Consider the following 23,005-nt stretch of genomic DNA (forward strand, 5'->3'; position numbering starts at 1 on the left):
AATTCACTTATTCTTCGGCAATCGTGATTTAAAGGTGCGATAGTGCAGTTGTCCAAAGCGAGGAGCTCAAAAATAGGTAGAGAGGATTAATTCCAGAAATCGGAGCTGACTAGCGCGAAAGCAGACATCACTTTCCCTTCCCTAGAGGACAGTGAGGGCTTATTGTGTTTAAGTCTTTTCTCAACTAGGCGTACACTCTGGAGTTTTAAAGTAATTCAGACCTTGTACTTTCAGTGCTACCCTGAGGGAGACTTTTTCCACTTGCTAATGGATCCTGCTGTCAGGAAGCTGCTCCTGATAGTCCGTGGAGTGTTTCTGAGCCTGATTTCTTTTCATTTCTCCTAGCAATACTGAAGAAACTCATATCTCAATTTACATGGAGATATCTTGTCTTTACAATAAGGATTTTCATAGCCTCTGACTCCTAATCTTTGGACTCATTCCAACTTTGTCAGAACAAAATCCCCAGAATTATCCACATAGACTATTTCTGTGCATGAAAGTATTTTGGGTGAGAGAGAGGACCTCAAGACAGCATGTGGTCTGGCAAAGAATTTTGTAGAATATGTTTTTCCTTCCCTAAGGTAAGTTTGTTATATTTTTTTTTTTACATATGAAAATGCAAATCCTTCATTCATGGTGGAGCAGTGCTGTGTGGAGTGATGTTGGGATCAGTGATGGCTAATCAGCATCTGATAATTTTCAAATTCAAAATGCATCCTTCCCATAACTGCGGTCTCTTCCATCTTTCAAATCTGGATTCTGAGCTTGGGTTTGGACTTTTTGGGGTTGTTGGGGTTTTTCTTTTTCCCCAAAGGCTTCTGGTTGGAAATTTTTTTCCCCCCTTGTTTTCCCCATACAAACAGAAATAAGCCCTTTTACCACTCCCAGCCCCATTCTCCACTCCCAGCTTTTTGTTCGGAGCTGCTCTCTGGCGAGGCGAACAAACAGCTGCCTCTGTTGTCTGTGCCTGCGCCGCTCCTTGGATGGCCAACAGGTCTCCCCTGTGGACAGTGCAATGAGCAACGCTCCTATCAGTGCCTGACAAAAGGAGGGGAGAAGCAAGGGGGTTAGGCTGGCAGGCGCTGCAGCACAGACACATTTTCTGCTGCTGCCAACGCTGGAGAACACAGCAAGTCTTTGCTTGACTGTCAGCCCAAAATTTACCCTGCGCTGGGGGTCTGCGTGTCCCTCGGACTCTGGGTGCCAGCGGTGTCACTGCACAGAGGGGTGAAAGGAAAGGCGGTGGCCGGCGGTGTTTTCAGCCCTCCTCAGTGTGTTTTGCCATGGTCAGTGGATTCGTTTTGCTCAGCTGGCTTTTGATGATGAGGCTTGTGCCGCACAGCTCTGAGCCTTCCCTCCTCTGGGGAATTGGGCCTGAGTGTTGGATGAAAGGGGGTGGGGAAGAAATAGTCAGGATTGCGGGATTCGTCTGGGAAGTAAATGAGCTGCGAGAGTTGAGTCCTAGTCCCTAGGTTTCTCTTCCCTGTCCTTGCCCAGACTGGCTGCAGCCGCTTCCCTTTCCTTCGCAGCGCCCTTCTCTCACCGATGACGCTTCCCCTGCCACTGCCCTTTTCCACAGGGGTGAGGGGATGCTCTTGAGACCTTGAGGTGAACAGCACTTGAAGTACAAAAGTGTTTTGTTAAAGCAAAGCTAATGTTGGTGAAAGGAGCCGCTTTTTGTGTCGTGGAGAACGATAATCCCATTTTACATGGGAAACAAGACTGTGCAAAAAGGTCTTACATTCACCTGCATCCCTCTCCAGATCGTAAATGGGGGAGAGGAGAGGGGAAGGTGGGAGGAATCGGGATCTCTGTGACCGATGCAGTCGTTCAGTCTCAGTCCTGATCTTCAAACAAAGAGCTGACAGTGGATTTGGGAGTTGCTCATTCCCCTCCGCTGGGACCAGGGAAGCCTTTGCTGCTTTTGTGTACGACTGCTAAATCGCTGCCCCTTGGGGAGCTGCTGGCTGCTGCTTTAAGCCCAGAGTTCGTGTCTTAGCCCTGGAAAGACTCGCTCCTAAGCCATCCTTTCCATGCCTTCAGTCCGAGTACAGTTATCCGCCGTAGATGCGTGCACCCAGTTTTAAAAATGAAACAGGCTTGACCCCTCACATATCTCCCTGCGTAACGGTGCAGTAGCTGCCCTTGGTTGGGGGCCAAGTTGTATCTCTAATTCGTGCTGCCCATCCTGGTGTAACAGCAGCTGTCCTCAGCTGCGCAAACCTTAAAGTTGATAACTCCCCTGATACACTTTTCCCCATCACTCCTGAGATTATGTGCATTAATTAGAGCATCCCTAATGCTAATAAGCAATGGGGAATAAGTGCCTTCTCAGTACATTAATGTGGAAAATAGTTTGGGTATTGGCATATATGTGGCTTTATTTGGATCTTTGCGATAGAAACAAGAGTACTGAGTTCTGCGGAGTAACTGGGTGCATTTTTAGGTGTGCTGGCTAGATAAGGTAGGGTCGGTCTTAAGTTGGGCTGGGTGATGGGGCCAAGCCGGTGGCACGGCCTCTTTGAGGTAGGCTGACGTGAATGAGAGAATTCCCCCATTCGAAGCCCATTTGCTTTGATAATTAGAAAAGTTTGCATGGGAAATTATGCAAAACATATGGAAAGCAAACAACTTTCTTGCTCTGTGTCTGGCTGTCTTTGAAGCAGCGGCTCACAGCAGAGTACCCCTGGTGGCCTCTTGGTCTAGGGAAGGGATGAAGCAAGCACCACTTGCATCTGTCATAGCTGGTCCAGGAGGACGTATTCTAGCTGGGAAACAATTCACAGGAACGCTCCAGAGATACCTAGCCGTTTTCTGGCTTCGACAGATTTCTCCTGGCAAACCTCGCGACAGTGATTTAAGACGCTCTCCCAGCTGACATAGGTTACCATCTCTAGCACAGTCAGCAGAGGAAACAAAAGCTCACTCCGTTTCAGTCCAGCATTGCAATCCAGTTCAGGTGCTGGGAAAACACTGTCTTCTGACTCTTAAGGCTTTGGCTTGTTGCTCTGAAGAATGAGTACTTCAGTTTCTTCCAGCACTATGGCATTTTAAGGTTGTTTTACATCATTCCTGGTCTAACCAGTTCTTCCTGATGCTTATAGATGCTGGACAGCTTTGAGTTCCATCCAAGCACTTGGCATCTTTGTGCACCTTTTAGGCACCAAGTTCAGCAGGTCAGTTATTCTGCTGGTTTGGTGAGATGGGGGTTCTGCAAGCTCTCACCCCTGCTCGACACCTGACCAAAGAAACAGGGAAGAAAGGAGAAAGGGGCTGAGCAGCCAAGGGCAAATTTGCTCTCAAGAGATGGAGCCTGGAAGAAGCAAGTTCTGCAGCCGTCTGCCAAGGGAAAAAGAAGTGATGCAACTTCTAGCAAGTCTTGCTGAGCAGCTCCTCAAAATAAACAGGCTGTTGACGCCAGCAAGGGCTGGGGCAGCTGCTCCCAGGGGCAGTTGCCTGTCTGCGCCTTCCACTGTGTTTTGCTCTTGAGGGTAAAGGCTGCAGCACTGCTACTGTTCCTATCTCCTCTGTGCACCCAGCTCCTGGTGCTGGCAGGAGAGCCTTGGAGAAGATCAACCAGACACTGGAACCACCTTTCCAGTTGTGCTTGGAGAGAAGTAATTCACTACCTGTTGCCGGCGCTTTTGGCTGCAATGTGCCAAGCCAAGAGCAGAAACCCAGGGATCTCTGCTGCACTTTACTCCTGACTGTCCTCCAAAACCAGCTCATCCCTGTACCTTGCCTCGCAAAGATCTGTGAGAAGTCCCATCCTTACTGATAACCCCCCAGACTCTCCGTGGAACTCCCACCCATGCCTCTGGTACTGAGATAGTGCTTGCATTACCCCAAACCACCTCCAGCTACATCAAAGCCCAGCCTAGGTTTTTTTGGGCAGCCCCTGACTCCTCTTCTGAGGAGGGCAGCTGGCACATGCTGCCTCCGCCGCAGAGCCCCCAGGCATCTTGCTGAGACACACACGCTCCCCCGCCTTCATGCACACACATAATTTGCAAGCATCAATTTCCTCTCCTCTCTCCCCACGCAACTCTACCAGGGATTTCTGCACAAAAAGAAGATGCCACTGACTCTCTTGACCTCTGAACTCAGCTGCCTCCCAGGAGGCAGAGGGCTGGGGCTGAGCCCAGAGAGGAGGGTTTGCAGCTGCCCTTGTGCCCGGAGGGGGGAGACATATGGGGGTGACAGTCAATGAGACAAGGAGAAAGGAGAGGAAATGTGTGTTTTCTTAGCGCCCGGCCTCCCAGCTCCTGGGAACTTTATGGCTCTGGAATATTAAGAGGCAGGAAAGTTAATTAATGCCCAGAACAAAGCCAGGGCTGTTTGGCTTCTGGGAGAAGGAAGCAGTGGAGACAGGAAGAAAAAATTGGTGTCGTCTTAAATAATTAGTTTTCTATGTTTTATCGGCAGCTAAAATAGAGATGATGTCCACTGTGGGGGTGAAGGGATTTATTCTTTTTTTTTTTTTTTTTTTGAGACCAAAGAAAGAAGCTTTCTGACAAAGGGCAGGAGAGGTTGTTGGATGAGCTGTAGGAACAGCTACCATCACCTTACTCAAGCTTGGGAGATGGCAGAGCAGCATTTGTAGTACCGTGCTCTCTGTCACTTCTGTGAGAAGTCACTGTTTCTCTTAGCTGAGATGACAGTGCTGCTCCTCACGTAGCATCCTTCCTCTCCAGTCTGCCCAGCTTCTGCTGCCTCTCCTGCTCCCGGCACTGGAGCCCAGCACCTGTGCTTTGGGCAGCAGTGGCTGCAGCTGGCTGGAGTCGAGCTGTCCCACAGATGGCCTTGCTGTGACTGTCATCCACCCCCTTCGCTCCTCCCTGATGGTCAGTATTGCAGCGTGGCTGGATTCAGCTCCCAGCTGGGCTGTTGCCTGCCAGACATCTCACTCGGGATTTAGGGAGGCTGAGGTGTTGCTCCACGTACCGCTTTAAGGCATATACAGAGAGCCAGACCCTGTTTTCACAAGTGACAATTGCTTAAGCATGGACTATTCAAGGAAGAGCATTTAGCTTTAACTCCCAAATAAATAGATGGAGGAAACATGCTAGGGGAGATGCTACTCTGCATGCCTTTGAAACTGCGCTAGGTCTGTCTGTGCTGAATACTTTAAAAACTGAGCTTTGTGTGCCCTGTGCCTCGAGTCTCTGTCAAGCGGGCTTGGGCCCATCCTTTGCCTACACAGACTGGTGGGTCTTTGGTCTGTGGACCAAGCAAGTAGTTATAGAGATGTCATGGAGCCTTTGTGTGATGCTGCTGTCTAAAGGATACACCAAGTCCTGTGTCCCAGTCCCAGTGCTCTGTCTGGTAGCCCATGGTCACCCTCCAGTAGTCCTGCTGCCATGGGTATTGACAGCTGCTTTCTGTGTCCTACCCATGAGCAGCAACGAGGTCCAGCTGAAGGAACGAAGGCAGCTTAGCTCAGGATAACTGTGGCAGCAAGCAAGGGCCGTTGGCTGGCACCCAGCAGGCATCTGAGTCCAACATGTGTTTAAAATCAGGGTCTGACTACTACAAATAGGAGTGTAGGAATTGCCAGGCTGGATCCTGCCCAGGGTCCATCTCTGCCTCCCTTGTCTCTGACAAGGACCAGCACCCGCTGCTGCTAGGAAGGGCACAGAAGGCCCTGGAGTGACCTCACATCCCAAATCCAAAACACCCTGGTACCTGGGCCCCACGTTGCCACGCTGGGTCCCGTTGCAGCCCTCTGCCCCGGCTCTGCTTTACCTTTGTCCTCTCTTTGTGTGCAGCAAGAGCATCCCGTCAGATCTCGCCACCACCACGCCTGCGCGTCTGTCCATTGTCCAGCCGGTTCCGTGCATTCCTGGAGAAAAAATACCAGGGCGAGAGAAAAAGGAAGGAAGTTTGGGGAAATACTGATGCAAGCTCGTTCTTCCCCAGCCTGCCTTGTGCAGCCCTGTGCTCCTGGGGCCCCATCCTTTTATCTCCAGCCTCTTTCACCTGCGTGTCCAGCCTGGGCACTTGTGTGAGGTGCAATTGCTTGGAGGAGGTAGAGGGTGAGGCAGGGATGGAGGATGCTGCTTAGGACCTACAGCTCTCTGCTACCCAGGTGATCTTTCCCCAGTGCCAGCACAGCTTTAGCAGTGAGGTTTCTGGGGCTAATCAAGATCGACATACAAACAAAACAGCATCTCTGCATCTCGCAGCCAGCAGAAAGAGAGAAGCAGATGGGCTAGAGGAGGCAGGGAGCTGCTGCTAAATGGATTGATGGAGAGGCCTTTAAGAGAGATGGATTGGAGAGGGAGCCGCTGGAGGAAAGGGCCGGGGCGGCCACGCTGTGAATGGGGCAGGGGCCCAGGGAGATGATGGGAAGGGAGAAAGGCCTGCAGATAACAGATGGATGGACACAAAGACTGGAAGGGAAGAGAGGGACAGATGGACAGGCAATAGAGAGAGTCAGGAGAAGAGAGGGATCTGGACGTAATTAGATTGGATCCGATTATGACAGACTCGATTAGAGCAATATTATGATCAGGAGCTTCTGTCGCTATTTGGCTTTTAGGGGGGAACAAAGCCAGAGAGCACGTGTGGAAGGGGGACAAGCAGAGGCAAAGGGAACCGGGAAGGATGAAAGGAAAGGGGCTCCTTGTGAAAGCTGTCAGTGGTGGTGGTGACAGATTGTCTAGTTATCGAGCACCGGGGCCGTCTGTCACCGACCGCTCACAAAACCTGCACTCAATAAAAGCCAGGGAGACAAAGGCGAGGAGAGGAGAGGGGCTATCGGAGCCGAGAGCTTCTGTCACTAGCCAGGCAAGCGTGCCCAGGGCGTGGGGAGAGCTGTGCAGATCAGGGGCCTCCTGTTATTAGTTAGGCACATGCGCAAGTAAACATGGGTGTGCACACAAACGCACGTGCAGGGGGGTGCTGGACCTTGCTCAGCCACCTATGCACACACACGTGTACTCTGCAGCCCAAGTCTGTACATGCATGCATGTTCGGGCACACACAGCTTGCACAGACAGCCTGCACGTGCACACGTGTTCGCACGCTCTAACAGACTTGCCCAAAAAGGCCTTGAGCCCTGGCTTCAGTGGGCATTGTCACCCTGATTGAAGATTAACAGGCGGTCCAGGTGCTTCTCCAGCATCGATCCAAACAGCTCCGCTTCCCGCTCGCTGTCTGCAAAGAGGCTGGTAGCTGGAGCATCACCCAGCTGAGCATCACAGTGTGGTCAGCGTCTGTGCAGAGCGTCTGAACCTTCCCAGCCAGCCTGGGCTGCAGCCGGTGGTTGCAAGAGCGTGCTGCAACCCAGACACGGTGGAGCTGGCAGCTGCCCCCTCTACAAATGGCACTTGTGCATGTCTGGACAAAGTATAATGGCACCAAACGTGACCCTGTGGATGCTCCGGGATCTGTGATGCTTTGGCTGCAGGGAACGCTCCAAAAAGGCATGTCTGCCAGAGAAGACTTTGCCATGAATGAGCAGCTGGGCAGTCACAGGGACACGGGGGAGCCCAGCGCCTTTTGTTCTGCGGAGTGTCCTTGGTGGAGAGATGGGACACAGTCCCACCGTGGGTGTGGAGGTACCAGTTGATGGGCAGGAGCAGGAATGCCCCCCACGGCCTCTGTCTTCCCAGCATCTGTGAGTTGCGGCAGGGATCTCCTTCCAGGTCTCCCACCTGTTGTTTGGACGTGCAGAGCCCCTCGCTGCATAAAAGTTACAAAACTCCAGCTGGGTCTGCTCCAGCAGCACAAGGGTTAAAGCCGCCTGTCTTCCCTGACAAGCCCAGGCCAGTGTGGTCCCCAGTGGCTCTATACAATATGTCGCCTCATCTCCTGCCAAATGCTGCCTCTTCTAGTCTCTTTTCATACCTCGCCGTGCCCTCCCTGCGCACACGCAGGGGGCCTGGAGCGGCAAAGCCCAGCTCGGGTCCCCCCAGCCCTGTGCCACGGCTCCTCTCCCTGCAGCTGATCCCTCAGCCTCATGCCTCGAGGTGGGCAGATCCTGGATGAAGATGCCAAAAGGGACCCACCTGGGTCCATCAACTTCATGGGTCAAGCCAAAAGGTATCGAGAGATTTAAAAAGTTGGCTGTGCTCTCGCTGGTGTTCTTCTTGAACGCTGCGTTGGAAGGGAAGCCCGGGAATCCAGAGGGAATGAGGGGTTCTGCAGGCTCTGGCGTGTGGGCTCCTGCGATTAAATTTGGGAAACTCAGAAGTGAAGAACAAAGACAGAGAGTCTCTCGTTCTCCCTCCCCCAAATCTCATCAGTTTTTTGCCAGCCTGCGGATATCTGAAGCTCAGAAGTTCTTGCTGAGGAGGTAGAGAACGAGGCAGCAGCCAAAATCACAGGGACCGTGGCAGCTCCCGTGGGCTGCAGGCTCTGAGCGGGCACCGGGGAGAATTGCAGCCACAGGGAGGGAGGAACATTAGCTTGGATTGCAGGAGAAAGTTCTAGAGTTTCTCACTCTGCCGTCACCCTCCCACGAGACCTGTGCCTGTGTCTCTTCCCCAGCACAGCCCTGACAATGCTCATCTCACCCTCCACAAGCTGCTCAGCTCCGCCAGGCTTTGTGGGCACCGTGCAGCACTCAGCATCAGGGCTGCATCCTGCCCGTTGACGCTGCTTCTCAGGTACAAAGAGCGACCGTTTTCCAAGCGGAGGGATGTCCCCAGATGACATCCTCCCTCCCAGCAGGGCAAAATGTGGCTGCTGACCGATGAAGGGGCCTTTGCAATCTCAGCCTTTACCTGCGGGAAGAGGAAGGCTGAGAGTCTGCATCATTGCAGGGCAGAGCTAAGGTGACCGCGTGAAGAGCAGGGGGGCTCGGCTGCTGGGGGCATGCACTGTGCGTGTGTCACCAGGCCAGCGGGCTGTCCCCCTTAGTGACCCCAGCCTCGGGGGCAAGCTGGGCAGCCCGTGCCCCTGCAGGGCACTGTGCATCGACCCCCAGGAGAGCCGCAGGGAGCCAGGATGGGAGGACAGACCTGCCGGTGCCTCTACTTGAGGGAAGAGCTTGAGTGGGCTCCTGCTGAAGGGAGCCAGAAGCTGCCCGCTGGCCTGGATGGCCAGCACAGATCGGGCCTGGCGTCCCCCGTGGGGAGGCTCGGCAGCCAGCTCCACTCCTTGCCTCCCCTCCTCCCTGCGCCCAGCCCGGCAGGATGCCCAGAGCAGCCCAGCATCAGCTGCAGAGAGAGGTGGGGCCCTGCTGGCGTCCTGGCAGGGGGAGAGGAGCTGGCCCCGGGGGTGGGCAGAGCGAGGAATAAATACAAACAGCCCATCAGGCTTCTCGGGGGAGATGGGGGGCCCAGGCGGAGCGCTGCAGTGAGGGAGGAGGGGGACGTGTGTGCGCGGGCAGGGGGCTACAGGGGCTGAGAAGGGTTGGGGAAGGGTGCGCACACCTGTGTGGACACGTATGTGCTGCTTGCATGTCCGCACGTGAGCAAGGAGTGATTTGTGCGTGTGAGAAGCGTGCGCGGGGCGCGCGGGCGGGAGGCACGACGTGCGGTGCATGCAGTGCATTACCCAGGCATGCTGTGCATTGCGCGCCGTAGTCTCGGGGTGGATGTGGCTATTGCCACGAGCTCATTAGGCGAATATTGTTTTATAATCGGTGCCATAGCAATGGTGAGGCAGGCTTCTCGCTGCCACCTGATCCCTCTGCCTCGTCCGCCGCTCGCCCTGCAAACTCCGAGACCATCTGCTGAGCCGTGCCACGGGCTGGAGTCCGCCCAGGTGCGAGTGCCCATCACCTGGGCTTCGCCTGCAGGGGAGGGGGAACCAGCCCCCAGTGCATGGGAGGGAGGGCAAGGGGGGTGGCGGGCAATTTCCAGCGCTGGGTGGAAGAAGGCGAAGGTAGGAGACTCCAGCAAGCAAACTGCAGGGGGGTCTGGGAGGACACGCACGGATACGCGTGGGACGGGGGATACAGGAATTTTGGAGCAGGGAGTTCACTGATAAGGATGACAAACTAGGGAAGGTTTTCTCAGGACAGTTTAACAGGAACATTTGAAATTGGAGAAGGGTGAGAGGCAGAGGCTCAGCCTAACCCACAAAAGCGATCGTTGTTTTACGGTTAGATAGAGGATCAGTGTTGCAGAGCAGTACCTGTGCGTTCCGGGTACCGCCTTCTTTCACTTTCTTTCTCTCCTCTCACTGAACTTTGCTACAGGTGAATTTTACAGCCGCTCTCAGGCAGGACCTACAGGACAGTTGTTGCTGCTGGTACAGCCTCTCTGGGAGAGGCTGTCGGTGGTCCAGGCACCCACCGGTGCTCACCCGCTCCACACAGGCGCCCGCAGACCCACGCATCACGCAGCTGCCCGCACACAGACATGCATGGATGCTGGCACAGCGTGGCCACGCAGCCCCGCTCCCACACACGCCCACACTGCGGAGGCTGCGTGCCACTGGGAGCCACTGGGAAGGCTGTGCTGTTGGTCCCACTTCTGCAGTCACTGCTCCACGTCCCACCCCGGCGCAGAGACTTGCCTGCCTGCCTGTCTCTCCCTCTCCCCTTTCCACGTTTGCTCCCATCTCTCTATTTCTCCTTTATGAAATATGCATGGAGAACAGATGTCGCCTTCTCCCGGAGCACCCCCACCCTCCTCCCTCCCTCTCTCCCTCCCTCCCTCCCTCCCAGCCCACCACCTCCATCCACCCTCCAGGACCACATCCAACCTCCACCTCCCTCCTCTCCCGGGGGCTCCAACCTCCCGCACAGCCAATGGCATCCCCTCTCTTGACTTTAATATTTATGAGGGGGGGAGCACCGGAGCGGCCAATGAGGCAGCCGGGGTCGGACTCGGCGTGCGAGGCTGGGATGTATATATAGCATATGGGGCACATGCCTCCTTGGGGTGTCCATCTCAACGCGCGGTGGCCCACTCGCACTCCTGCCCAAGGAGTAGCATGCCTGGGCCCCAAGGCTGCCGGGGTTCTCCCTGACCCCCCCAAGTCCATCCTACGGCGCAGGACGCTGCGCACACCCAGGGAAACTTTCTGCCTCTTCGATGGATGGATGAGCCAAGCGGTTCCTCCCTCCCTGGATTACTTGAGCTTCATCCTGCTGGAAGGGAAAACCTGGAGCCTGGGAATGGTCATCAGCTTGGGGGTAAGGTGTCCTGGGGATGGGTTAGCAGCGCCCCTGGATGCTGCTGCGAGGTTTGATGCTGTGGAAAGGGAAGCGTGGCAGGTGGGGAGGGGGATGGCGAGATCAGCTGCGTGGTCTGCGCGGGAAGGGAGCACAAAGCTGCGGGCTGTCTCGGGAAGGGAGCTTGACCTCGGTGCAAGGTTTGACACACAAGCCCCCGTGCGCATCCTTCGCTTTGGGCTTGGCGCTGGCACAGGGGATTCCTGACCAGGAAAAAGCAAAGGAACCTCCAGTCAGATGGCTGCAAAGTGGGTCCCAGGCACACTTTGCGTGGCCAGAGAGTCTTCTGCTGGTCTGGAGGGCAAGGGAAAGGGCAAGCAGGGAGCTGGGTAGCATTGCTTCCCAGCGGGGGCTTAAGCATCGCTGGGGTTTTGCTGAAGGCAGGACTGGAGCAAGCGTAGGTTGAGAAGAGGTTCTTGCAATAGATGAATTTGGGAAGATGGCAGTTTACAGTTCATCTGAAGGAAAAGGAGCCACTCAGAACGCAAGTCACCCATGTGAAGGAAAAGCTTTTGAGGACTGGACTAACCCAGTGGAGGAGCAGTGGGCTAAGGAGTTTATTTGGGTCCAGTACTGAAAGTCGTCTTCATGCAAATGATCCCATGTCTCCTGCTAACATCCTTCTGCGACTGAGACCCCCGTGCAGGACTCCTGCCTCCAGTGTTTGATACACCTTCAATTTACTCACCAGGATGCTGAGATGGCGACAGCAACCTGTCCCACAGCCTGTGCCCTCTGCGGACTGCGGCAGAGTAGTGTGTGTTCCCGGGCTGTTCCTGGGCAGGTCACCATCCCCATCTGCCCGAGGAGAAGGAGGTTTTGCAGCTTCCCCTGCTCCAGGATGAAGTGACACGCTGGTGCCCTGGTGCTGGTGTCCTAGGAGGGGACAAGAGGCAGCTGGTTGTCTCCTTCCCTGCCCTGTGCTGAAACGATGGGGCCAGGAGGCAGCAGAGCCGCTCTGCAGCTTCTTGCTGGGGTGGCTGACCCACACGAGGAGCACACCTCCCACATGGCCCCGGTGGGATGGGGCAGCGCCTGAGCGTGCAGAGCAAGAGGAGAACAGGCCTGTTGTTTTCAGAGCAGCAGTGCTGGGGTAAGAGGGAGGCAGAAGAGCAGCGAAGCTAGTGCATGAGATCAAATGCAGTTCCCTGTCCCTGAGAGCAGGGGGGAGAGTATATTAAAGCGAAGCTGCGCACACATGAGCATGATCCTGGACGTACACGCACCAAATCCTCACCACAGCCCAGGAGCTGAACGTGCAGAGCTGCTGTGGCATGTGTCCAACCCCAGAGCTGACCTTCCCTCTTTCTCCTGGCCCAACTGCAGCCTTTATGGAGCTGGCGCTCGCAGCCGGAGCAGCATCCCTGCCCCGCTGCCGGAAGCCACGGTGGCTGGGAGCGATGCTCCAGGGATGGCTATTGTGAGTGGGAGTGGGGTGGCACCGGCAGCACGCAGGGAAACATGGCCGTGGCAACAAGCCTCCAGCTGGCCATGAGGGGCTGCAGCTGCTCACCGGCCATGAAGGACTTGCGTTGGGTGGTGATGACCCACGGGTGCGCTGCTCCCAAGGGCAGAGCAGCCAGCAGGGCACGAGTGCCCCTGCCACTGCCGGGTGCCAGAGAGGAGGTCCAGGTTCTGCAGGAAGGGCACAAGAGCAGAAGGAGAAAAGAAATGAAAGCAGGAGGGGAATGGGGAGGGTTGAGCAAGTTGCACGAGTCACGGCTGTAGCGGATGGCTGCAGCAGATGGGGCTCGTTGGGGAACTTGAGGTAACACACTGCTGTGCTGGCCGTGGTTCTTGGTCCCTGGCTGGTTTGTCCCTGAGGCTGGTCGCAGGGAGAGCAAGTTAAACACAAACCCAAACTCAGCCGCGCTCCAAGGACAGTGCGATTTATTGCAAGCTCCCAGCCTTGACAGGGCATCTCCACGGATCCCGAGAGCCACGTTTCCATCAGCCCTTCCATCACCTAAGAGCTTCACAGGAGTAACTTTTTGTCTAGGATTTAGATGGATTACCAGTACTCTCATGCATAGCTGAAAGGTTTTGTGTTATAGAAGAAAAAAGGCCAGGATAATTTTTTTTAGTGGAATCTGAATCTCACAGCGCAAGGGTGAGAGTGTGTGCACGCACACAGAGATGCCTGACTTGGGGTAGATTTACAAGCATGGGTGTAAATGGTGTGTAAACGGATGTGGGATTCTCACAGAGGAGTTTTTGACTGTGAACATTTGCACATATGTGTTGGGAAATGTGTCTCTGTGTGTGTACATGTGTGTTTGTGTAAGCGTGCACAGGAACAGCCACATATATTGGCAGGGGGGGCTCAGAGGGGCCATGCAGACATTTCTATACATGCTTATGGGGTTCCTTGTGTTTCTTGAGCAGCGCTTCTGTGAATGCACATCAAGGGCTTTGCCCGCTGCCAGTCTTTTAAAACGGGATGTAGAATATTTCTTCCCAGTCATCACCTGTCCATATTAGTTTAGTTTCCATTTCTCAGTCGTATGGCTCATTACAAGCTTGTCAGGCCTGAGAGAAGTAATATGTTGTACATCTCTGCCTGGCTGGCTTCCCAGCCAGGCTGCTATCTCTTCCAGCAGCGGCTATTCCCCATCCAAAGTTTGTTTTTCCCCTGCTCCACCGCTGCCTTTGCCCTGCCCAGGGGGCAGACGCGCCTGCAGCAAGACCTGCTTTTCCCAGCGATGCTCCTGGGGTGCTGGAGGCATCTGTGCAGACCTGGGGCCCGGTGTCGGAGCCGTGTGGGGAAGGCAGCAGGGGGGAGAAGAAGGGAGAGGAGAGGCAGCTTTCCCGGCCAGCGGCACAGCGTCCCGGAGGGAGCGGGGAGCCAGCGTCTATTTGGACACATCAAGCAAAGCAGCTGTGTTGGGTTCCATATGTCGGAGGTGCCAGGATCCATGACATACGGGCTCATTTAGTATACAATAAGCCCCCCTTCCTCTCGCCCCTGCAGTCTGTTTTTCCCCTTTGCTCATCCACCACCTGTCATCTCTCCGGAGAGCCAGGAGAAATGGCTTCCACCTTCTCCCAGAGCCACCTCACCGGCTCCCTCCCCGCCACCCGTGACTGGGGACCCGGAGCCCCAGCCCGGCGGGGACAGGGTGTCCCCTGCTCCGGCTGGGGCCAGCACCGCAGGGCAGGTGGAGTGAGCAGCCGAGCTCTCCGGCTGTGTCTCTGGGCGATGCTGAGAGCCCCTGTGCTTCTGTTTTCTAGAGCACGCGGGAGGAGGTCGGCTCTGACACCTGACGGCTCCGAAACTGGGTCCTGCCACGGCAGCACAGAAGAGCCTGCGGTCCCTGTGCACGCGCGCGCGCGCAGAGGATATTTATTTATCTTATTTCTATGAGTCCTGCCATCTCTCGTACATTATTTATTGTGAAAGTTGTCGCTCACCCAACGAGCTCTCTGGGGAAAAGGGAAAATTTTGGAATTCCCTTGCGGAGGCGGTGTGTGATGAGGAGGAAGAGGAGGAGAATAACCAGGGGGTTGCTGTGAGCCAGAGACCTTCTCTTTCAAGTAGAGCAGTTCTGCTGCGACATCGTGCCCAGGTCAGTCTGTCCCCCTGACCTACCATCTCTCTGAAGCACCTGTCTGTCTGTCCATCCCTCTTTTGCGAAGATGATGCTCAATTCGGACCAAACCGAGATCGACCTGCCCCCGACACACTCCGAGTCTGAGTCCGTCTTCAGCGACTGCGGCGGTGGCCGCGCGGGCAGCACGGAGGACGCCGGTGGCATTGGTTTGTGCGCTCAGTCCCGGATAGCCGAGCCGGGTGAGGCCATGAAGAAAGACCTGCAACACCTGAGTCGGGAGGAGCGTCGACGCCGACGGCGTGCCACGGCCAAATACCGGACAGCCCATGCTACGCGGGAGCGCATCCGCGTCGAAGCCTTCAACATGGCCTTCGCCGAGCTGCGGAAGCTGCTGCCCACCCTGCCACCGGACAAGAAGCTCTCCAAGATTGAGATCCTCCGCCTGGCCATCTGCTACATCTCCTACCTGAACCACGTGCTGGATGTCTGAGCCGCCCAGCCTGCGTCCCTCAGTCTGTCTGCCACATCTCCTACCTGAACATGTGCTGGGCATCTGAGCCAAGCGCTCAAGTCCCTCTGTCCATCTATGACCTGAACCACATGTTGGGGCATCCAAAATGCTGTGCCTGTGTTCATCCGTCTGTTCAAATGGACCGAGTCCCCAGCTCTCTGCTCTACCCGCTATCCGAACGATGTTCTGTATTTCCCCACCACCAAGCCCGCGTCCATCTGCCTTTCCATCCTGCCTGAGTCAGGCTGTTTGGTCCGTCAGCCATCTGTCTGTCCTGCTGGATCTGCTGCCTGAAGCCTGCGCTGGCCGCGTATGCTCCCGACTTCTGTCTGTCCTTCTGCTTCGCATCACTCTGGTGCTGCCTACAGGATCCTGAGCCTGGCCACCACGTCCGCTCCCTGACCCGCAGCAGGAGCCACCGAGCCCGAGTCTCTGTGTCTGTACATCACCTCTTTCACACAATCCGCAGAAAAACGGACCTGTGAAACACTGCAGCCCCAAGCAGTCCCGGGGTCTCATCCATCTGTCTGTCTGCACCTTCTGCCACCAGCTGCCCCACCAGCATGGCCAGTCTGGGCATTTTGTCTGTTTGCTGCTGTTCTGCCCCTGGCATCGTGCTGGGCACTTGTCCAGACCGTCCCCTCCACAGAGGGAGCACAGCCCAGGAGCATCCTCGGGCACAGAGCAGCTCCGCTGTCTTCGCCCTTGGGCTTTTGACACCCCAAAAGGAAGCACAAAGTGTGGTGCAGACCTGCCAGGACCTGGCTGTGCTTTCCACCGACGACAGCAGCAGGTTCCCCTCGAGATGGAGCAGAGAGGCACGCCTGCTCGCTGTGCTGCCTGCGAGGTGCCCAGAGCCCCGCTCCCACACCAGGCTGGAGCAGCACCCAGGGGTTCTCCAAGCCCTTCCATTGCATATCTGGTCTCCTTGAAGCTCAGCACCCTGCTCCCCAGACCTGTGCACCCCAGGCTTCGCTGCCCAACCCTCCTTTGCACTAGTGCACGACCAGTGTGAAGCCCCCCTGGCCTGGCCCGCTGCACTGACAGATGCGACCACCTCGGGGTACCCGACCTCCCCGCACAGCACTTCATCCCTCCCCGCTCTTCCTCTCTCTCCCCTTCGGTGCTCCTGGTGAAAAAGGCCGGAGTGGGGTCACAAGCCTGGCACGGGGGCACTCCGGCACTCAGCTCCCCCAGCACCGCGTCCCTCCTCTGCAGCACAGCTAGTGCCGCCAGGGCTCATGTGCGAAGAGGCTTTGCCCCCAGGTGCTGCACCCACCACCACCACCACCATTTACACCAGTATGGCACTGGTGCAGCGTGACCTTTCGCAGCATGTGCTCTGCTGGGGTAAACTGCACTTTACCTGCGGCTTGCAGGGCAGCAGGGTTGGAGGGGGGGGAAAGCAGGCACAGCCCCTCTGCCCCAGCAGCCAGGGCTCTCCTGGCCCCTCCTAACATGGATCAGCACTTTGGGAGAAGGAGGAGCGGGAAGGGAGAGCAGAGCCGAGCGGCCTTTCCTCCAGCGAGGGCACGCTGAGGCTGGGGAAAGCTCATTGCAGGAGTGAATGTTTTGCCTTGTTTTATGGGGGTGTGTTTGTTTGAAGTGTTAATTTTGCACTGGCAGTGGCAAGAGCACAAGCAGAGCCCAGGTGGGGACCAGGACCATGCAGAAACCGCTGGCTGAGCTTCGAGCCAACGCTCCGGGCTGGGAGCAGAGCCACAGCCTGGCCCACGGGGAATGGGCTGGAGCTGCCCTGCGCTGAACATCACCAGGAGACAGGCAGTGGTCCTCCCCCACGGGGTCGGTGCTGGGGGCGATGGACTTTGGTGTGCCAGAGGCGAGATGTTCATGGTGAGAGAGCCAGTGCCATGTCCAGCTAACCCCCAGAGACGGAGTGGGGGGTCCCAGCACCTGCCCCCCTCTGCTCTCCGGGGTCCTCCCCTCAGTTTTGTGCCCTCCCAAGGTGTTGGCCACTGCCCGTGCTTCTGTCCAAGCCCCAGCTGGGCTTCCCGGGACCTCGCAGTCCTTGGCTCCGTCCCACCCCTGCCTCTGCCGCCAGCTCCCAGCGCTGCCTCGCTCCGTACCTCATTTTCCCCCTCCCCGTAAAAGCAGGGAGAACGATCGCTACCTCTGTCTCGCAAGGACTCCCCAGGGAATGTGGGACCCCTGAGGGCCGGAGCAGCGAACCCTGGAGCCGGTGCCCCCATCACCACAGCGCTCAGCGGGGCAGGGGCAGAGCAATACAGAGCAGGGCGGCCCACCCTTCCCCTCCACTTACCAGCCACGTCTCTGTGCCACGAGGATATTTATTGAATTAATTTATTGATAAATGTTATTATTTATTTGCTGTTGTTGTGCACTTTTGGGAAAGGAAAACTAGAAAATAAGAAGGAAAAAAAAAAAAAAACAATGACCACGGCGGAAAAACCAACCAACCCACCCTTGTATGCGGTGTGCCCCAGCGTTTGTTTGTCTTGGCTGTTCAGACTGTGCAAGGATTTATTATTTATGAGTTCACAAGGAAGTCGGGGAGGGGGAAATTAATTAAACTGCCAGCAAAAGAGAGATCTTGAACTTGGAGTGCCCGGCTTCCCTTTTTTTTTTTTTTTTCTGTTTTTTTAATCTTGTTTTTAACCGTCTCTTCCTTGCGCTGTTTGGCGGTGGTGGTGGGTTTCCCAGGCAGGAGTGGATGGCTGCGGCCGTGCCTGTGAAAGGAGGTGGTGGGAGGGAAACCATCATCCACCGCTCCAGCCAGGGGACTGGGATGCGTCCTCTTGGTGCTCAGAGGATCCTACAAGCACCAGCCAGGCTGGGGCTCGCTCCGAGATGGGGTGCACGCCATGTCTTTGCCTTTCCCCGTGTCTGCAGTCACTGCTTGGAGCCCGCCTTGGGTTTTCTGGGACAAGCAGACCCCAAACGGCCCGGTCCCTCTGGTGACAGCAGAGGGATAAGGACATCTGGTCCAGACGTCAGCATCTCCAAACACACCCGACAAACCACCTCTCTCTCCCGCATACCCTGGGGAAATTGGTGCTGCCCTGGCTCCGAAGCCACCCATTGCTTGACCGTACACCTCTGCCTAGCAGAGGCCCCGCGGTCCCCTTCTCCATCACCCCCAGACCTCTCCCTTGCAAACCCCCAGCCCTCTCCCTGCTTCTTCAGCCACCCCGAAGCAAGTTTGTGGCTCGTCTCCTTTGTCTGCGCCGATCCCGCGCGTCCCTGGGGGCAGGTTGCAGCTGTTCACCGACTTGCTCCAAATTTCTTCATATAATCAATTGGCCTCGGCTGCAGCTCGGCTCAGCAGAGATGCGTCAAAGGGGAAATAATAAACATGGGGGGGGGGGGGGGGGAGGGAGCAGGGGAAGAAAGCGGGGAGACTTTGCCTCAGGCTGCAGGGGCATGGGAGGGGACTTTGGGGATCCTCGGCGCTTTTTGTCCCAGCTCAGGGATTTCTCCCTGGTGTTGACCCCTTGGGATGCACCGTGTCCCTGCCGCCTGCATCCAGACGCAGCTCCTCTCCCAGGCTCTCCACTCGGAGGTTGGTGCGGGGCGGCCGTCTCCATCCCACCTCCGGGAGGTGGTACCCAAACCTCAGCGGGGCCGTTGTTCCCGGCTGCCAGCCCCAGCCCTGACATATGGTCCTCATTGTGCCGCGCACAATGGAAACACTTCATGCTAATTTAGATGCTGGTTCTGGCCTTGCTGTCATCTCCGACAGATTGGGTCCCTTGCCTGCTCTTTGTGCTTGCGGGCATCGAGGTAACAGGCAGCTCCGCTTCTCTACTATCTCCCGGAGCATTTTCCTAGACACTTCCCAACTCTGTCCCCACAGCTACTTCCTTCCCTCTTCCCCATACACATCTCCATCTCTCCATCCCTCTTCCTTCCCTCTTCCCCATACACATCTCCATCTCTCCATCCCTCTTCTCCATACACATCTTCATCTCTCCATCCCTCTTCCTTCCCTCTTCCCCATACACATCTCCATCTCTCCATCCCTCTCCCAGCCTCTGGAGGACACCCAGGGCACAGGTAGGTCTGTGCACGAGGAATGTTTTCATTTGAAAAATACCCATGGAAAATGGTCCTGAAGGTGGAGATAAACAGATGTGCATGGAACCGTGCAGCTGCTTTTGTTCAGTGGCAGTTCTGTGTCCCTGCCCCGGAGACAATGTGGTGGGGGTGGCTGCTGGCCCCATTCCACGTCCCTTCCTCCCCCAAAAAGGAGTAGCCGGGGCAGGACGTGACATTCCAGTTTGGGAAGGGGGAAGGACACCCCTCGTTTCAGCCCGCTGCCCCAGGGCCAGGCTGCCTGCGTGTGCCCTGCTCCCCGGGGATGTCACCGTGGGCAGCAGCTGTGTCCCCAGCTCGCCTGCGTGAGGCGGCAGTGCCATCTGCCGGGTCCCCAGCACGGGGCCCTGCATGCTCACACCAGACCTCTGTCACCCCCCAGGCTGGGGACCCCCATCCCTGCCAGCCGGGCCCTGGAGCATCCCTGTCCTCTGCGAAGGGACCCAATGCAGCTCTCGGGCAGGTCTGGGACTGGGACAAGGGACAAAAGCGAACGGCACCCGTGCGCACATGGGAGACCTTCCCAAAAGCATCTCCTGTGCCCCATCGTTTTAAACTCTCGTTTCATGCTTGGTTTAGAGCGTGAGGGTCCCCCGAGGCCACAGTGCCCATCAGAGGCAGGCGACTGGGAGAGACAAGCCCTGGCCCAAGAGGCCCAACAGTCTCGCTAGATAAAGCACGGATCTGATCTCTCCGTATCTGATCCCATCCGTATCTGATCCCGTCCGTATCTGATCCCTTCCTCCGAGACCTGGGGCAGGAGCTGATGGTCCGTCAGACACCTCACGCCTTTGATTTTGTGCCAGAGAGAAAGGATCCATCTGGACCGAGACCAGAGACAACGGCGTGGCAAAAGCTGGGTGTGAGGGCATGCAGCAGGAGCAGCTTGGGATCCATGTGTGTGTCCCCAGGCAGGTTCCACACTGGGTGGCACTGGGAAAGGAGGGCCAGTGGCCCAGGAAGCTCTGGTGCCCCAGGGCTTGCAGACAAATGTCTGGGGGGATGGGTTAGGTGCTACTGATCCTGCCCGGGGCAGGGAGAGGCTAGCCACCCTGCTTCCTAGGATTCCTAATCTCTGGAGTTATCTGCCCGGAGCCTCTGCCCGCCTCCCTTCGGAGTGGGAAGCCTGGCCGGGATGCCTTGGGATCGATGGGCATTGGACCTGCCTGACATCTGATTGTTAGTCTGTAGGGTGGTGGGGCAGCTCTGGGCAAGGAGGGGGGGGTCCAGAGGGTGCGAGGGGGCTCAGGGCAGTGTATGAGGATTTGGCAAAGGCCCTGGGTCTTCCCTGCTCTGCAGAAGGTCATTTCCAAGAACAAGGCAAGACAGAGCTGGTTCTGGGAACTCCATTGTGCCCAGGAGATGGATGGGAAGCACCCAGCACCCTGTGCACTGCTGATCCCAGGTGCGCTGCTGGGACAGGGCTGAGCACCCTGCAGAGCCAGGCGGGCTCCTCTGACCCGAGAGCAGGGTGCAGAGGGAGGGGACCGTCCCTGTAAATCACAAGGTGGAACAATGCAGCCCTTCCCAGATGGCAGGGAGGCTCCAGCAACTCCAGCTGGCCAGGAACATGCTCTGAGGGCCCATTAATCACTCCCGGAGCTGGAACAGGAGCAAGGGGACAGCCCGGGGCAGCTGGCCGCAGGGGGAAGGGAGAGCAGAGGGGGCCCACAGCCGGCAGCGACCCCCAAGCCCTGCTGGGTCACAGGGAGCCACACTTGGCTGCACCCCCAAGTTTACACCTCAAGGCTGCTCCAGTGACTCACACAGACCACTGAGCCAGGTGCGAAGGGGGGGCACTGATCCCCCAACTCTGTGCCAGGAGCCAGGGGACCAGCACAGGGTAGGATCCCCCTCCCTCAAGCCTCCACAGCCAGTGCAGGACATGGCATCGTGTCTCTGCCATGTTGTAGGTGGAGGCAGAGAGGGACCTGGAGCAGCCCCCAGGCTGTGCAAGCTGTCCCAGGGAACAGGCCAGAGCTGGGAGAGCCCGGCAGAGCCCAGCTGAGAGGTCGGAAAACACTGGGATAAGTGTCACCATCTGCGCTGCATGGGGCACCTGGGGGCAGAAGCCACGACGGCTCCTAGATGGGCTCCTCCACAAGAGCCAAGACCCTCCATAAATAAGGGAGGGATAATCTGGCCACACTCAGGGGGTCTCTCCTGAGGCACCCCGAGCTCTGTCCCCCAGCTTACAGCTCTGCTGCCCCCTCCCTCCATCCTCTCTGACCCAGCAGCTCTCACCCAGCTCAGCCTGGACCACGTGTTTCTGGATGCTGCGCTGAGGATGCTGCCAGCCATCACCCTCCTCGGCTTCTGGGGCACACACTGGTGGGGAGGTGACCCAGAGGGACCCAAAACATATGGGCTGAGCTGTGCCAGGGCTCAGACGGGGCAGGACCCCTCCAGCCTGGCCTGGACAGGGATGGGAATGGATTGGGATGGGCCGGGCCAAGCCAAGCATTAGCTTTAACCTGCCCCTGCCCCTGCCCCTGCCCCTGCCCCTGCCCCTGCCCCTGCCCCTGCCCCTGCCCCTGCCCCTGCCCCATCGCTCCCTCCCGCCCCCAAACCCTCCTCCCCATTAAGGCAAAACAAGCCATTTAAATCCAGCCAATGGCCCGCGCCGGAAGGAGAGCGCCGCACGCCATTGGGCAGCGCGGGGGGGCGGGCCCGACCCGTTCCCAGCCTCGCTCATTGATATAAAGCGCCCGGCGGCGCGGTCCGGCTGTTCCGGGCAGGTGATGTGCCCCCGCCGTGGGGTCCCCCACGCGTGGGGCGGGGTGTCCCCACGCCTCCTGACCTTCCCCTCACCCAATAAATGGACTAGTTTTGCACCCCTGCGGGGGGTGTGTCTTTGATTAAGGGTCTCTCTGGAGCAGGGGGGGTGCTGCGCCGCCCCCCCCCCCCCCCCAGTAGCACCCCGGGGCGGGGGGGGGGGGGGGGGGGCGAGTTCTCCGTGAGAGCACAGGCTGTTTCCCACGGGCCCTGCTGGGCGAGGGGCTGGTGACACCGCCCCCCCCCAGGGGACCCCCCACCCGTGGTGTGGGGGCTTGCCTGTCTTCCCCACCTCCCTCACTCAAGCGGGTGGTCTGCAGGTGTCTGCCCACCCCCACACCCTCCCTCGGGTCCTTGCTCCGTGGGGAGCAGGACTTTGGGGGGCGGGGGGTGTTCCATGTGTTCCCACACAGTGTGTTTGGGGGGGGTCACAGCTGCCCCTCCGGCATCGGGGGGGTCCCACGTGGTGTGACCTGTTCCCAGGTCACACACACACACACACGCGAGGGGCTCGGCCGGACCCTCCACCGTTGAGGGGGGCTGGGGGGCTGTAGAGCCAGACCTGGGCAATGGAGCCAGTTTGGGGAGGGGGGTGTGTGTGCTTGTTCCCACGCGCATCAGTCCCCCCCCACCCCAAATCAGCAGGGCACAAAGGTGGGAGCCGGAGCACGACCCCAACCCCCCCTCCAACGCGGGGGGGGGGGGGTGTGCACCTTTGCCAAGGCGAAGGGTCATCCTTCCCCCGTGCCAGCCTGGGTGACCCTGGGGGGGGCATCACCCCACCCACCGCTGAATCCGGGGGGGTGACCAGTGGGGCTGAGCCCCCCCAGCGGCTCCCACATGGTGGGATGCAGGATGGGGGCTGGGAGCCGGGGGTCGTGTCTGTGTCGTCCCCCCCCACCCAGACAATGGCCCCGGCAGCGCGAAGCCGAGACAATGGGCGGGTGCGGGGGGGGGGGG

At 57.6% G+C, this 23,005-nt stretch overlaps 2 protein-coding genes across 2 annotated transcripts in view; one reads left to right on the plus strand and one right to left on the minus strand.

Annotated features, from left to right (window-relative positions):
- LOC308054934 (uncharacterized protein) overlaps window positions 1-23,005 on the minus strand; it is a 155,738-nt gene that overhangs the window by 112,097 nt on the left and 20,636 nt on the right. The window lies entirely within an intron of this gene.
- Window positions 42-21,726, plus strand: NHLH1 (nescient helix-loop-helix 1). The gene is made up of 2 exons (XM_080368850.1): window positions 42-11,095; window positions 14,366-21,726. The coding sequence occupies exon 2, from the start codon at window positions 14,771-14,773 to the stop codon at window positions 15,173-15,175; it is 405 nt and encodes a 134-aa protein (XP_080224976.1). The 5' UTR covers window positions 42-11,095; window positions 14,366-14,770; the 3' UTR covers window positions 15,176-21,726.

The sequence above is a fragment of the Falco punctatus genome, assembly GCF_963210335.1.
Source record: "Falco punctatus genome assembly, chromosome: 18".
Classification (NCBI taxonomy): domain Eukaryota; kingdom Metazoa; phylum Chordata; class Aves; order Falconiformes; family Falconidae; genus Falco; species Falco punctatus.